This window comes from Pseudophryne corroboree, chromosome 5 (assembly GCF_028390025.1).
Source record: "Pseudophryne corroboree isolate aPseCor3 chromosome 5, aPseCor3.hap2, whole genome shotgun sequence".
NCBI classification, from domain to species: domain Eukaryota; kingdom Metazoa; phylum Chordata; class Amphibia; order Anura; family Myobatrachidae; genus Pseudophryne; species Pseudophryne corroboree.
Genome location: NC_086448.1, coordinates 750,605,319 through 750,620,718, shown reverse-complemented (window position 1 = coordinate 750,620,718; position 15,400 = coordinate 750,605,319). Strand labels below are relative to the sequence as shown.

At 45.3% G+C, this 15,400-nt stretch overlaps 1 protein-coding gene across 2 annotated transcripts in view; it reads left to right on the top strand.

The window, feature by feature from the left end:
• The window catches only part of LOC134928430 (cytochrome b-c1 complex subunit 7), a 59,555-nt gene extending 44,442 nt beyond the window's left edge, over positions 1 to 15,113 (top strand). Inside the window, exons 1-4 of one of the 2 annotated variants that reach the window (XM_063924145.1) lie at positions 894 to 1,002; positions 13,216 to 13,287; positions 13,419 to 13,585; positions 14,903 to 15,113. In XM_063924145.1, the coding sequence (XP_063780215.1) occupies positions 984 to 1,002; positions 13,216 to 13,287; positions 13,419 to 13,585; positions 14,903 to 14,980 (336 nt within the window). In that variant the 5' untranslated portion in view covers positions 894 to 983 and the 3' untranslated portion in view covers positions 14,981 to 15,113. Of the gene's footprint in view, positions 1 to 893; positions 1,003 to 13,215; positions 13,288 to 13,418; positions 13,586 to 14,902 lie in introns of those variants that run through there. The other variant, XM_063924146.1, reaches the window with a different exon arrangement.
• The last annotated feature ends 287 nt before the right edge of the window (positions 15,114 to 15,400 follow it).

Here is a 15,400-nt window from a genome sequence, read left to right as displayed (position 1 = left end):
GTGCTCAGTGCTGGCATAAGGGGTATAACCCTGCCCGGTGCTGGCATAAGGAGGTGTAAGGGCTAAAACACACTACCCGGCTTTTGCCGGCCGGGAAAAAGCCGGACGGCATGTAATGAACAGTGTGAGGGGTAGGGTCCCTTCACACTGCACGGCCCCGGCTGCCGGGTTGCAGCCGGAACTATCCACTGGAAGGTCCGGCTGCCGGGCCGTATTTGCAGCCAGTAAACCATGTGTGTGAAGGGGAGCTTTCACACACAACGTTTTTTTTCCAAGCCGTGTCTAATGCTGCGCATGCGCACAGCATTACACACGGCTCAAAGCCGTCCTGTGTGACAGACTCTGCCGGTTTCTCCCGGATGGCAAAAAGCCGGACAAAGTATGTCCGGCTTTTTGCCATCCGGGAAAAAACGGAGTGTGTGTTACAGCCCTAACCCTGCCCGTTGCTGCTATAGGGAGGAATTACCCTGCCCAGTGTTAGCAACCCCCCATCCCCTTCCTGGGCATGTTCAACACCCCCTTAAAGTGGCATATACTTGGGGCCCCTCTGATCCTTTGGGCTCGATACAGGTGTCCCCTTTGACTCCCCCCCCCCCCCCCTGTCGCCGGCCCTGCACTCCTTTCCTCTCTGGGTACACTGTATTGTCCCCCTCCTGAGTGTGTGCGGGAGCTGTGGCAGGGCTGAGCTGTGAATGACAGCTGCTCCTCTGTGTAAGAGCCCACCAGCCCTGTACAGCAGCAGCAGCATCAGTGGAATTGAAACAAGTGGAAAAAAATAATAATCAGACGAACAGCTACCATCGATTGTAAGTATCCTGAATCGGTCATAAACCATCGATAGCTTTGGAAAATCGATTGTCGATGGCAATCCCTACGTGAGCGTCAACGCCTGCCCTCACTCCCCGCTTCCTTCCGCCAGCACTCCGGGCGTATGACGTTAGACGTCCCCGTACTCCAGTAGTCCACACACAGCTCCTGTCAACATGGCGGCGAGGGCACCGGGTAAGGACGGAGGAATATTCTATGTGTTACCGTGGGGGAACGGGAGGGTGGATGTGGCGGGGTAGCGGCTTTATCACGGCGGTGTGGAGTGTGAGCCGGCGCCGGGTCTCCTCACTCCCATCCCCCTGCAGGCGGGGAGAGGACACCGTGCCCTCCAGGTGACCCAGCAGTGACCGGGAGCTGGGGCACCGGCACGTCCTCTGCCAGGCTACCGTGCACACTGCCGCGGAATATAAATCACCCCCTCCACCTGCGTCATATGTGTGCTGTATAGCCTACACTGACACCCTACACACACACACACACACACACACACACACACACACACTATATATGGGGGATCTGGCTATAGAGACACCCCCCCTTCCTCCCCATCTCTGACCATGGTGAGTGCAGGGTGTCACGGCTGCTCAGCACCAGGCAGTGGGGGCACCTCAGTAAAAAGTGGGGACCAGGGGTGTATGTAGGGGTCCGTGTGCCCCTGGCAAAGTAAGGGACTGGTGCCCCCCCCCATAAATAGGGAAGGTGCTTGTGCAAGAAAGGGACCCCCAATTCAAATTATGCTACACAGTAGTACCCCTTATACACATTGACAATGCTAAATTCCTTTGTCGTATAAACAACCCTTTATGAAGCTAAGAACTCTGTACGCTGTTTACTTAAGAAGTACCGTAATGGTACGCTATCTGCGTAGCGATCGCTCAGCCGCAGGCGAGACGCTCAAGCGTCACGTTCGCTCACGGCCCAGTGATCACAGGACACGTTATTGGTTATGTCTAGGGGAATGATTCGCTGTAGCGTAGCATACGCTCGAGACCACGAGGAGGTCGCCAGCGATGCAGACGCTCACAACACTATACCTTTATGATAAAACCTTATACCAATGAAATACACTGAATACCTTAATGTGAGTACAGGGTGTAAGTGCAACCTTGTGTAACCTAACTATCTACAAAGCTGCTTGAGCGTCACCGACGCTCAAGTGAACACTTATCACTATAGAAAATACACAGATGCTGGTTTAGGTTCCAAGGCCTATTAACTGTATTATGTCTAATATACTTGTAAAAGGGGATAACAGTACAAATGATACACTACAATATAACAGAGACTTCCTAACCACAGAACTAAACAATAAATACAAAAGGACAATACTACTCTGACCTAAATGAAATACAATACAATACTATCTAATACAATACAATACTAGCCTAGTCTAGGGGAGATATGAGAGAACAGAACAGAGAGAGAGAGAGAGATATTGGCTCACAGAAAGACAATGATTACGGAGAGAAACTTACGCACAAAGGGTATGATCGCCTGCGCCTCGATATCCGGCTATCAGCAGATAACCGTTGATGAGAGAGTGAGAGCTGGATGTGGTCGGCCTGCCTATTTATGCCCCACACACAATGCAATCTCCTGGTCCTACAATCCCATTGGCCGAAGGAATTCGGCCCTGCATCATAACAAAAGGTCATAGGGTGATTCATACAGGTGGGCTGTGACGATTTCCAACAGCTCAGGTGGGTGGGAAACTGGGTTTCCCGCCGCATACCTGAGTATGTGTAATTAATAGAAATGGACATAAACTTCTTATGTCCATAACTATTCGCACGAGCGATTAATACGCTCCAAACCAACACCGGAATATTGCTAATTAAATACTCTTCCGATGGGTACCAAACACTGCTGTATGATTCCTGTTAGACCCTTCGTACGATATAAAGAGGGATTCCTCAGCTCTGGGACATTGTATTTTAACCAAACTTTCAGAATCTATCAAAGGGACCATGATCTATAAACTACATTAATTGTGAACATTTGTAACGAATGAGTCGCACGCTACGACTACATAAACTCTACCGTAAATACGCATACCGCGCCTGCGAGTGCACGTTATTGCGGGTATGCGAATCCACGGGAGAGCGCATGCACGCGCAGCGCGGACCAGTGTGCGGTGCAAATATGGCAACGTGCATTGAGACATTTTTCTGACTTTGACAGTCCACCCTTTGGCAGTCAATAATAACTGCCACAAAACATTTAAGGAGAAAAATGTAAGTCAGGGGTTAATTGATTTCCATGGTTGGGTAGGGGAGGAGAGAGGAGAAGGTGTGAAGAGGGTATGACCTAGTGAGATAGCAGAAGCATGTGTGTATGAATCCATGTTTGGGGGGTCATGTATCATCGTGCCGTACGTGTTGTAAATCAAGCTTCGAGGTATTGCGAAGTATACATTTGAATTCCTTCTTATCCTGTGGTACAGGTCTGTGGATGGGCTGTCAAACTCTACCGAGCTCATTTCGGCTGTGGTTGTAACAAAATGGGGATGCACATTTTAGTTGATGATACATGAATGGGGGAGGTATGTGGTTGCTGATATCTGTGCCTGTATTCCCTATCGTCTATGTGTGTCGTTACCTGAGGGTTGTAGAGATGAAGATAAAGAACACTTACGAAAAATGCAATGATATTCTATGTCAGGGAAATGTACATCTGTCGTCGAAGTTGTGTTCGGTATCTGTTGAGAGTCGTCTTCTTTGCGCTGTATTGCTCCTTAGGCATGAGCAACAAGCTTTGTCAGTGCCATCAGATTTACAAAAATGTTGGGCTAGCGTGAGTTTAAAAAATACTAGGGAAACTGGGGATCCATGGCAAAGTTCATCAAGTGTCCATATTTAAAGTTGTCAAATCTTCTTCTTTGGTGCTTGTCTGTTGTCTGTATACATCTCGTCTCGTCAGCTTCCTCGTCCAAGGGGGTCTTTGTATCTTGGAGAAAAGCAGAAAAACAGGTGAAAGAAACGGACCGTATAATCGCATTTTCATCACATTCTGGTTTCTATCATTGGGTCATAAATCAAATCCAGGTTAATTACAGTTTCCTCACTCCTCAAGCTCATCACTTTTGTACTTTGTTTGCACCTCATTAAAGCCTGCCCGCATCTAAATATCAATCCAATCGATATAATGACACCCAAGATACATAGTAGAAACTTTCCAACATCCATTATGACTCCTTGAGCCCAGTCTCCTAAACCGGAGAACCAATTTCGCGGGTTCAACCATGACACCCAACTAGTCAGCTCATTACCTACAGCAGCAAGGGTGAGATTGTGTTTTCGACGAAATTCCCACTTTAATTGCAGAATATCATCCATCTTTTGGTCTATGACCTCTACCGGATCCTCGGTGCTATTTGTGATATACGTGCAACACTTTATGCCGTACTGTGTTGCCAATGTAACACAATATCCGCCTGTTACCGCTGTAAGATAATTAAGAACCATCCTATGCTGAACTAGTTCTGTTTTGTAAGCTTGAAGTTCTCTTCCAGTGTATCTAAACGTGTCATCATACATTTCAGTGATATTATCTAACAAATTGGCGAGTGCGGAAATGTATCTATAATTCATCACACCTCGAGCGGTACGAGTGAAATCTAACGCTACCAGAACCTGAATCCCGGTGGATTCATGGATAAGATCAGAGGCCGGATGCTCTAACCTTTCTGACAGTTGTCTTTTAACTCGGTGCTCGTAATGAGTGTGAGTATAAGGAGCTTGGGCACCACGGTGTATGTCCTTCATTTTGTCATGTGTAACAGTCATCACTTCAGGCAATACTTTTCCAATATAACACAATCCTTCAGAGTTTGGGGCAAGCCATTTGTACGCCTTTCTCCCGCATATGAAATATGCATCATCGGGGAGAACATAAGGGACGGAGAAGGACATGACCATGTTACAAACCTTCCAGGTGAAATCTCCTGACCCTAATTCTTCCATCTGCTTAATGCACGTATCAGTTTGTATGATATGTGCACAGTATCCTGGTGATACCTCTCCAACTCTAGTAATCCTATTTCCTAAGGTATATCGATACCGGAAAGATTTTCCTCTACTGGCTATATGGCGTACGAGCTCTGTATCTGTAGGCATTCTATCTGCTCTGTGTGAAAAGGTCATGGTAAGGTTGCTCCATGACACTTCCCAATTTCCCGGTTTTCTGGGATTGGAGATGTTAAAACATAAGAGGGACCTATCCACATGGTATTGGTGGAGCTTCAAACTAGGAGGGCTGGAGATGTTAAACCTCCGGTCCACCGGTCTCCCACCACTTAGCTCAAGTACCTCCCCTAACGTTAAAGGAAATGGTACTAGCCCTGATTTGCTGTGTCCCTGAGGTACTTGAGAGCATACCCAACAATCTGTTTGGTTTAACACGTTACCCACTAAGGAGTGATAGTCACTCAATGGATGCCGGTCCATATGGATATTAAAACTGGATTGGCATTACTTTGTTACAGAGCCTACAGATACAACTTTCTTTTTGAACTAACATTCCTTCACAGTTGTTTACAAATAACATGGTTGTTAGATCGTGCCCGGTACTCGCCTTTGCTTGGTGATTGGGTTGCTATTGGAAATTTACACCTCCGTCTCAGTCATCAGGACCTTTCTGGATCCTTTCTCGACCTCACTGGTACTCTCACCGAAACAGACTGCTCTGGTCAACATCATGGTTAACGGGAAAAATCCATATCACAGTCTCTTGGGGCAAGTCCATCTTACAGGAGGAGAAAAGAAGAAATCTGTAAATGGGGTATAAGAAAATCAGTTTGAGGGGGAGAGAACTCGTTACGATAATAAGTTCTCTCGTCTTGTTGTTCTTCTTGTTCTGCTGTCCTCTCAAAGGTGTTGTCTCTCAGTCTTCAAAAACGATCATTCTGGTGATGCAATATTCCTTCCTAACCGACGATCTTTCTGTAAGGAGCAAAAATCTGGCATTACCATTGGTCCAACTGAGGGGTGACATACCATCTTTAAATCATGGAAACATGAGTGAGAAGAGAGAGAAAATAAAAACAAAAGAGATAGAGAACAATTCATGTGCATATATACATTACATAACTCGACAATAACCATCAATAAGAGAAGAGAAACAAAGCATTTTTAAACATTGTCAACATTAAGAAAACATTGTCAGACTATTTGGCTGTCGTATCTACGTGTCTAATGGTTTCCTTGAGCAGTCCCTCCCCACCAGCACTTGCATTATTCCACTGTCTGTATCTGGCCAGAATACATTGTGGTGGATAGGTCATGCTGGGGTTTGGTAGACTTCTGCAAGGACCAAGCGAATATGCAATTTTTGAATTCTTACCAATAATCGTCAGAGATGGGGATAGAGAGAGAGAGAAAAAAACATTTTTCACAAATACATTTACAACGTTTAACCTGGTCATTCCTGTGTCTTCAGTGAATGACCTCCCAATTTACTAACCATTACCTCAGGCTTACCATCCGTCGTATGATCACCTTTCTTGACTACCTATCATGGGTGTGGCTCAAAATTTCTCCTATCTGATCTCTGATTATAATGGTGTGTGTTGTAATTTTGCTCATTTCTTGGTCTAGGGGGTCTAACTTTATGTGGGTTATTACAGTTGTTGGCATAATGCCCTTCTCTTCTACAATTGTAACAAATCCTTGGCTTTCTCCATGTGCTAGGGGCCTGGGGTTCCGGTCGACTTGATGCATTCTCTAGTGCTTGGATGTTCAGTGTCATCAACCGCTCTCCCTGCGCTTCCCTGGTTCTTTTGATATTTCGGTCATGCTCGATAGCGGACTCTCTTAATGCCGCAACCGAGATACCTCTCCAATGAGGTATTGAGGTTTGTACCCTAATTTTTAGTGTGTCTTTCAAGTTGCTCGCTAATACGGACACAGCTACCTCTCTGTGGTGTACATTAGTTTCAATGTCATCTATACCAGTGTACCTAGCCATATCCTGCAGAGCCCGGTGAAAATACTCTTCTGCGGATTCACCTTCTTTTTGTCTTATTGTATAGATTTTATTCCACTTTGCTACTGTAGGAAAATATTCTTTCAACTGTAGATTGATTCTTTTTACATTATCTTGGTTATACTTGTTTGTTAGTGGCACTTCCTCATCTAGCTTACAATCAGTGATAAATTTCAATGAATCAACATCGGGGGGTAAACATGCCCTCAAAACTGTCCTCCAATCTTTGTTACTTGGCTCTGCAGTATGTCCTAGCACTCTAATGTATCTTTGACAAGCAACTAAGTCTTTCCTGGGATCAGGAAATTCAGACAGAATTGCTCTTAATTCTGTTCGGGAAAAAGGGCAGTACATGGCGATGTTCCTGACAGGAGTGATTCCTGAAGAGTCAGTTTCCCCATTTGGTACTGCAATTACCCTAACAGGATTAAGTCCAGTAATGTCATTCTGAATTGATTCTATGATATAAGGTACATTTGTTTGTGCGTGATGTATAATACCATACATACCTGTGGACACGACCTCACCTGACCCTCCATTAGGGGGTTTGATTACAGTTTTTACCGATTGGGTCGCGTCCACCTGGATGTCTTGTGTGATGGCTTCTGGAGGAGGTGCCGACATCGTTCTGGGTTCACTTTCTTGTTGGTGTCCCTGAGGAAAGTTTAACATGGGGTGCGACTTGCATGGGTTAATAGTTGTACATTCAACAGCATTACAATTAGCATTGTTACATTTATTACACTTATTCTTATAATCTATATTACTGTTGCTAAGAGCATTTTTATTGTTCACCCCTGTGCTTCTCTCCGCAACCACAATCCCCTCCATTGCCACCTCTCCCCTCTCAAGATGAAAGTTAGGTAAGTAAGTTACATTTCTTTGCATTTCACTCTCCTGTTGCCATATCTGTAAACAATCATAATGCTTGATTCGTCTCTTTGCTGATTTGATGAGACATATCCTTCGCCTTAAATTATGCAACACCTCTAAGTCAAAACTACCTATCCCGGGAAATGGTACCTTATCCCCCGCAGTCATTCGTGTCCATTCATCACAAAAGGTCTCAGAGTGGGGACCATATTTCCCCCACATTACTAACCGAGCAGACCCTCGGGGTCTGCAAGCCTCTGGAGTCTGAATCCTGACCTCCGACCGTCTCTGTATTGTGCACTTGGCTGCCATTGTGGACCTTTTTAACACAGAAAAAACTTCCTAAAATGCACCAAACACAGAACTTCGTTGGAAATAAAACTTCTTCTGCTCCGGGTATCTCCGTTCCGCCTTCTAGCAGACACGTGTAGCCGTTGCAGGCCCTATTTTTTTAGAGATTTTCCTGAGAAAATTCCCTTCCTTTTTCTTTACACAAATCACGCTTGCATGTGCTCCCTACAACACGTATGAGGGCAAAATTTACGCATGGATATACGACCTCATATCACGTTGCGTTATTGGTCACACATACAACCGTGCGGTCCAATCGTACCACTTATAGACACTTGTTGCCCATAAATGGTAGGATCATTGGAGTCTCCCTACTGTGCTCCAAAACAGCCAGAGCGTAATACAACGAAAACTTTATCACACTCTGTTGCACGTTTTCACTCAGATCGTGCTCATCACGTTCCACATAGATCACAAAGTTCACAAAGCGGGATTATCACATAGATCACAAAGTCCACAAAGCGGGATTCAATACACTCATACCGTTTTCAACCCAATATCATTCTTATAGTTTTCTGATCAGAAAAAATCATTTCCCGTAGTCTGATAGCTCTCCCCAGAGGTATTACAGTAAAGTAAGGTATTTAAACTAAGTTTTGGCAAGCTGAAATCAATTTGTGCTATTTATCGCTTTGCGTTATTTACCGCGTTGCGCTACTTATTGCTTTGCGCTATTTATCGCCTTTTAATTATAACATTTGTGATTTGTTACATGAGCGTACACGGACGCTCCGTTGCGCTGCGTGCGTCGGCCTTTGGGTTGCGTACGCAAGTCTCAGTCTTTTGTTAGAGACACGCGTACGCACAGCAAAGATCCACCGTAACCCGATTTATACGTTTATCAATGTAGATGATCCTTGATCATTTACCGCGCACCACACTGACCTTGTCTCTTGGCAAAGCTGTGTGTTTGTCTATATTTTAACTATGTTGCTTCTACTTAAATTATTGAAATAGCGACAAATCTCTCTCAGCACATTTATCAACTATAAAACTGGCAAACAGGATAGTGATATACGAAAAAAATGAAATACACGGATGGAAAAGAAATGCAGATATATATGTATACGTGCGTATATACGCAAGACAGAAGAAAAATACAGTTTTAAAAGACACAAGCGTTTTGTTCTTACCTCCTGGTCTCCGGATTCCTTCAGCACTCTTTATCTAAGCGAAGCAGACGCTTATCCCATCAGCACTGCGAGACAACCTCCCGCCCTTTGCTGGGGGATAATGTCTGCTGATCTACCTAGTGCAGATGTGAGAAGTATAGGACGAGCCCGCAATTGACAATGCTAAATTCCTTTGTCGTATAAACAACCCTTTATGAAGCTAAGAACTCTGTACGCTGTTTACTTAAGAAGTACCGTAATGGTACGCTATCTGCGTAGCGATCGCTCAGCCGTAGGCGAGACGCTCAAGCGTCACGTTCGCTCACGGCCCAGTGATCACAGGACACGTTATTGGTTATGTCTAGGGGAATGATTCGCTGTAGCGTAGCATACGCTCGAGACCACGAGGAGGTCGCCAGCGATGCAGACGCTCACAACACTATACCTTTATGATAAAACCTTATACCAATGAAATACACTGAATACCTTAATGTGAGTACAGGGTGTAAGTGCAACCTTGTGTAACCTAACTATCTACAAAGCTGCTTGAGCGTCACCGACGCTCAAGTGAACACTTATCACTATAGAAAATACACAGATGCTGGTTTAGGTTCCAAGGCCTATTAACTGTATTATGTCTAATATACTTGTAAAAGGGGATAACAGTACAAATGATACACTACAATATAACAGAGACTTCCTAACCACAGAACTAAACAATAAATACAAAAGGACAATACTACTCTGACCTAAATGAAATACAATACAATACTATCTAATACAATACAATACTAGCCTAGTCTAGGGGAGATATGAGAGAACAGAACAGAGAGAGAGAGAGAGAGAGAGAGAGAGAGAGAGAGAGATATTGGCTCACAGAAAGACAATGATTACGGAGAGAAACTTACGCACAAAGGGTATGATCGCCTGCGCCTCGATATCCAGCTCCCGGCTATCAGCAGATAACCGTTGATGAGAGAGTGAGAGCTGGATGTGGTCGGCCTGCCTATTTATGCCCCACACACAATGCAATCTCCTGGTCCTACAATCCCATTGTCCATTGGCCGAAGGAATTCGGCCCTGCATCATAACAAAAGGTCATAGGGTGATTCATACAGGTGGGCTGTGACGATTTCCAACAGCTCAGGTGGGTGGGAAACTGGGTTTCCCGCCGCATACCTGAGTATGTGTAATTAATAGAAATGGACATAAACTTCTTATGTCCATAACTATTCGCACGAGCGATTAATACGCTCCAAACCAACACCGGAATATTGCTAATTAAATACTCTTCCGATGGGTACCAAACACTGCTGTATGATTCCTGTTAGACCCTTCGTACGATATAAAGAGGGATTCCTCAGCTCTGGGACATTGTATTTTAACCAAACTTTCAGAATCTATCAAAGGGACCATGATCTATAAACTACATTAATTGTGAACATTTGTAACGAATGAGTCGCACGCTACGACTACATAAACTCTACCGTAAATACGCATACCGCGCCTGCGAGTGCACGTTATTGCGGGTATGCGAATCCACGGGAGAGCGCATGCACGCGCAGCGCGGACCAGTGTGCGGTGCAAATATGGCAACGTGCATTGAGACATTTTTCTGACTTTGACAACATCATGCGCACACCATAGCAGTTCCCTTTACACATTATGCCCACACAGTAATTCTTATAACACTGAGGAGATATCAGCAGGGCCTGACCTGGCTGAGGCAATACCACCCAAGGCCAGGTAGTATAATCAAATAGTAGTGCAAAGAAGTGCAGTGCACTACCTAACTTTCCTATTCAAATGTACATAGCTGTAGTCCCCCCTCAGCACATAGCCCCCACCAGAACACAGCACATAGTTATTTCCCCCCTTCTAGCACAGTCATAGTCCCCATCCCCCTCTCAGCACATAGCCATAGTCCGCTCCCAGTGGATAGCTATATCCTCCACCTCCCCAACACATAGCCATAGTCCCCCCAGCACATAGTCGTAGTCTCCACCTTTCCCAACACATCCATACAGTAGTCCCCACCTCCCTCCCATCACAATAGTTCCCTGCCAGCATAAACAGCCAAGGTCCCCCTCACTGCACATAGCCCCTCACCTCCCCAAGCGCATAACCATAGCCCCCATCCCCCTCCCAGCACATAGCTGTAGTCCGCCCTTAGCACATAGCAGTAGTCTCCTCCACTCCCAGCACATACATAGCCTCCCCACACAGCACATAGCCCTAGTCCCCACCCCACAACATCCCAGCAGATAGCCATAGTGTCTGGCAATACCTGCTGTGCCGAGCTGCCTGGGATGGAGGGCAGAAGATCGCTCTGCAGGCAGGAGCTGGCGCCGGTGTCCAGCACCGCACCAAACTACGTGAAGAAACTACAGGTCCCAGCAGCCCTTGCCGCAAGGAGCTCCCGACAGCAAGGGTTGCTGGTAGTTGTAGTTTTTCAGTTTCTTCCCTGTAGTGCATTGCGGTGCCGGACACCGGCGCCAGCTCCTGCCTGCTGAGCGATCCTCCGCCCTCCATCCCAGGCAATGCACAGGCAGCTCGGCACACCAGGTATTGCCAGACACTACGACTTAAGGGATTCCACCCATTGGCCGAGGGTGGCAGCATTGGGCGGCGCCCCCTGCTCGGCTGGTGCCCCTGGCGAGTGCCATCCTGGCCAATGGGTAGATACGCCCATGGTGGGGACTCTTTGTTTTTAATTATATTTATAGTTATCCTGGGTGGTTTTGCAGTATTGATGTTATTTGTTATCACTGCGGCGCTGTGGACCCCTGTGGTGCATAATAATAATAAATCCTGTATGTGCAAGTGTCAGGAATGGGAGCTCATGCAATCTTACTGCCCTCCCCCATCACAACAACTGGCCACGCCCACATCACCTACCCTTGCCTCAGTGGCAAATTAGTGTGCCAGTGATCTTGAAGAAATTTGGGAAAGAGCCCAGCCATTCCGCCCATCTCAAGGAGATATGTGTCTGTGGATCACCTCAACCCTCAGTACAAAAGGCAAAATATCTTTGGTGCCCCTTTAACTGCTTTTCCAGCCATCGTATATGTGCCATGCACTCATGTAGTAATATTTATTAAGCTGAACATATATAACCTATACATTCCACCAAATTTCTCCATCACATTGCCCCACAACTTTGTCCACTATCTGGTGTATAGATCATTACTATCCAGAAGGGATAGGAAAACTAAAACCGATGCTTTTGTTCTGTTAATAAAATAATATTGTACACCTATTTGGTATAGATGTACTCTGCAAATTCTGGGAAGCCCGCCTCCCCAATTCTGCTTGACTGTCACCAAGTAATGCTTGTGACCTGTGAGGGAGACTGGGAAGTGGTGGTGGGGGGTGTTGGGGCAGCACTGAGCAGCAGAGGGGATGGAGCAGTACAGAGCAACAGGTAGAGAGGGGCGGAGTTGGGGAAGGTGATGCGCAGACTGAGTTGACATGGCATATGCCAGCAGTGCCGGATCTAGGGGGGGGCGGGCGAAGGGGGTGACCGCCCCCCCTAACACAGTCATAGCCTGTGGCAGAACGATGTGCTGCAGCTTATACCACAGCAGCACAGAGGAGCCAGGAGAGCAAGGGTTACAGAGCATTTGCCCCTCACTTGCTGGTGTGTGGGTACTAGGGCTAATAAATACAATTACCCCATAGCACAGTCACATGGACATAGAACAATCACAAAGCTCTATCTCAGTCTCACTCAAAAAGTTCAGTCAGAATTGAGAGAGGAGGAGTTAAGATTGCAGATGGGAGGAGTTGGGACTGTAGAGGGAGGAGTCAAGATTAAACAGTAAACCGCCCCCCCTAAAGAAAAGTCTAGATCCGTCCCTGTATGCCAGGTCTCTTTACTAGTGTGTATGTCTGTGCACATGCACCAAAACACATGTTTACATGCATTTTAACTGACAAGGCACAAAAAAAATGTAACTATGAAAAACAAGCAGTTAAGGTCGCCTTTTGTGCAGACGAGAAGTGGAATGTAGAATCTGGGCTTCTACAATTTTACTTTTGTACTTTTTTTTTTTTTTTTCCTCTCCAGTTGTCGCTTCTGGTCGGTTCATGGACAGCCTTCGCAAGTGGTATTATAATCTTGCTGGATTCAACAAACTAGGTATGGTTTCGTTTTTAGTGTTGTGTGGTTTTTTTTTTTTTTTTTGACTCGATAAAACATTTTGGGATTTGTTATTTTTGCACAGAAAAAGACTACAGAACCATTTGCATTGACAACGATTTTCTTGGCAGGTTTAATGCGGGACGATACACTGTACGAAGATGATAGTGTGAAAGAGGCAATCACCAGGCTCCCACCCAAGGTGTATGATGACAGAATCTTTCGCATCAAAAGAGCTCTGGATCTGGATATGAAAAAGACTATACTGCCGAAGGAACAGTGGACAAAATATGAAGAGGTGCACATCTATATATTAATAACAGAAAGACGACTTTTATGAGTAGCGTATTTCTGTGATGCGGTTGTCTGAGCAAGGACCAAATTAAAGGTCTTGGTTCGTAGATTTGCAGAAAAATATTTGCGTAATTGGTTGCTTTGTTTCGGAGTCATGTGGCAAAACGTGTGCCTGACATTTTCAATGTATCGCCAGTGTGCTCTGGAAAATGTCAGTCTCCTGTCCAATGTGGCCGGTTGGAATGAAAATCTGGTAACGGATGGGAGCAAATTACAATTGATCATCTGCTCCCAAACACTGGAAAACGGACTAAAACAGTCGTTCAGACAAATTGGTTAAATCACAGAGTTAGCTGATTGTCATTTGCTCCCATCCATTACCAGATTTTCATTTCAACCGGCCAGATTGGATAAAAGGTCTGCCAGATAATTGTATAGTGTATGCCCTCCTTTAAACAAATAATGTTATTTTTTTATTTACTCAATATCCTATCTTGCTACATTATGTTAAAGAGACAGAGCCTCTAGCATTGTCGTTTATAAAGGTTATATGCCATCGTTATTGTTGTGAGTCAACTCAGTTAGTTGCGAGCGGGGTGAAGCACCGTTGCAACAGTACCTCATCTCGCCCACGGGGTACAGTTACATTGCCGGCTGTTAGGATACCGACACCGGAATCCCAACTGCTGACAATGACAACAGCCGAATCCAGCTAACAGCGGCTATTCCCGCTCCTGGGTCTCCACGACACCCATACAGTGTAAATAGAACCTGTGGCGAGCTTGCTAGCGCTCGCCCTGCTGTCGGCATTCTGGCGGCCGATAACTTGGTGTCGGTAAGCTGACCACTGGGATCCCATACCCAGCACTCGCCCACATCTCACAACAGACTGGCAGATTTTTTTTTTTTTTTTACATCCCCAATGGGCTGGAAACAAAAATCAGCGAGTCCGGGGGCTACCATAAGTGCCATATATGTGCGCACTTATTGGGAAAGCCGACTCTCCTATGATTGAATTTAATCGGTCCCTTGGGGGAGGTAAAGCCCCTAACGGGAATAGCTATGATATACCATTCTGGAACAGCAGATCGTGGCCCGCAATGTCGCTAGTTATTTGGTTCATGCCATAGAGGTGCGCAGGAAAACGCCAAATACATGCGCAGGTGGACATCATTGAATGTCTGGTGTCCCATTCCCCTAACAGAGTTGGCTCCTTTCATTTATGATTGTGCAGATACCTGTAAAGACTAATTGGGAAGGGTGAGTTTATATGAAGGCATTGGAAAGTAAAGCACTATAATGGGTGTGTTTATTTCAATAGGATTTCCACTATTTGGAGCCGTACCTGAAAGAAGTTATCCGTGAAAGGAAAGAAAAGGCTGAATGGCAGAAGAAATGAGCTCGCCAGATGCTTTATTATTTATCACTAATACACAAACCAGTGTATTCAACTCCACGCCGAACTGTCGTCTTGGTTGTCATACTATTCTCTATTTCTAGAGTTGACTACCAAATAAATGTTTCAGATAATCCATTTGTTTTTGCTTAATAGATTTGTATGTCCTTGATAAGTGATATAAATTCATGTGAGTACCTTGTGTACATTTACCATATAAAAACTGAAAACCTATTTGTCGCTCTGGGAGTGGCCTGTCCTGCTTATCATAGCTCAAAGACCTAAGTGTCATGGCAACCGTTGTATTAATAACACATCATATGTCAATATCGGATACCTCTTCTCAGCAAGCCCTGCCTTGCTAAGCCTATATCTCACCAATTATTGTGTTTTTGGCACAGGTAAAGGATCTGTTATCCGGAT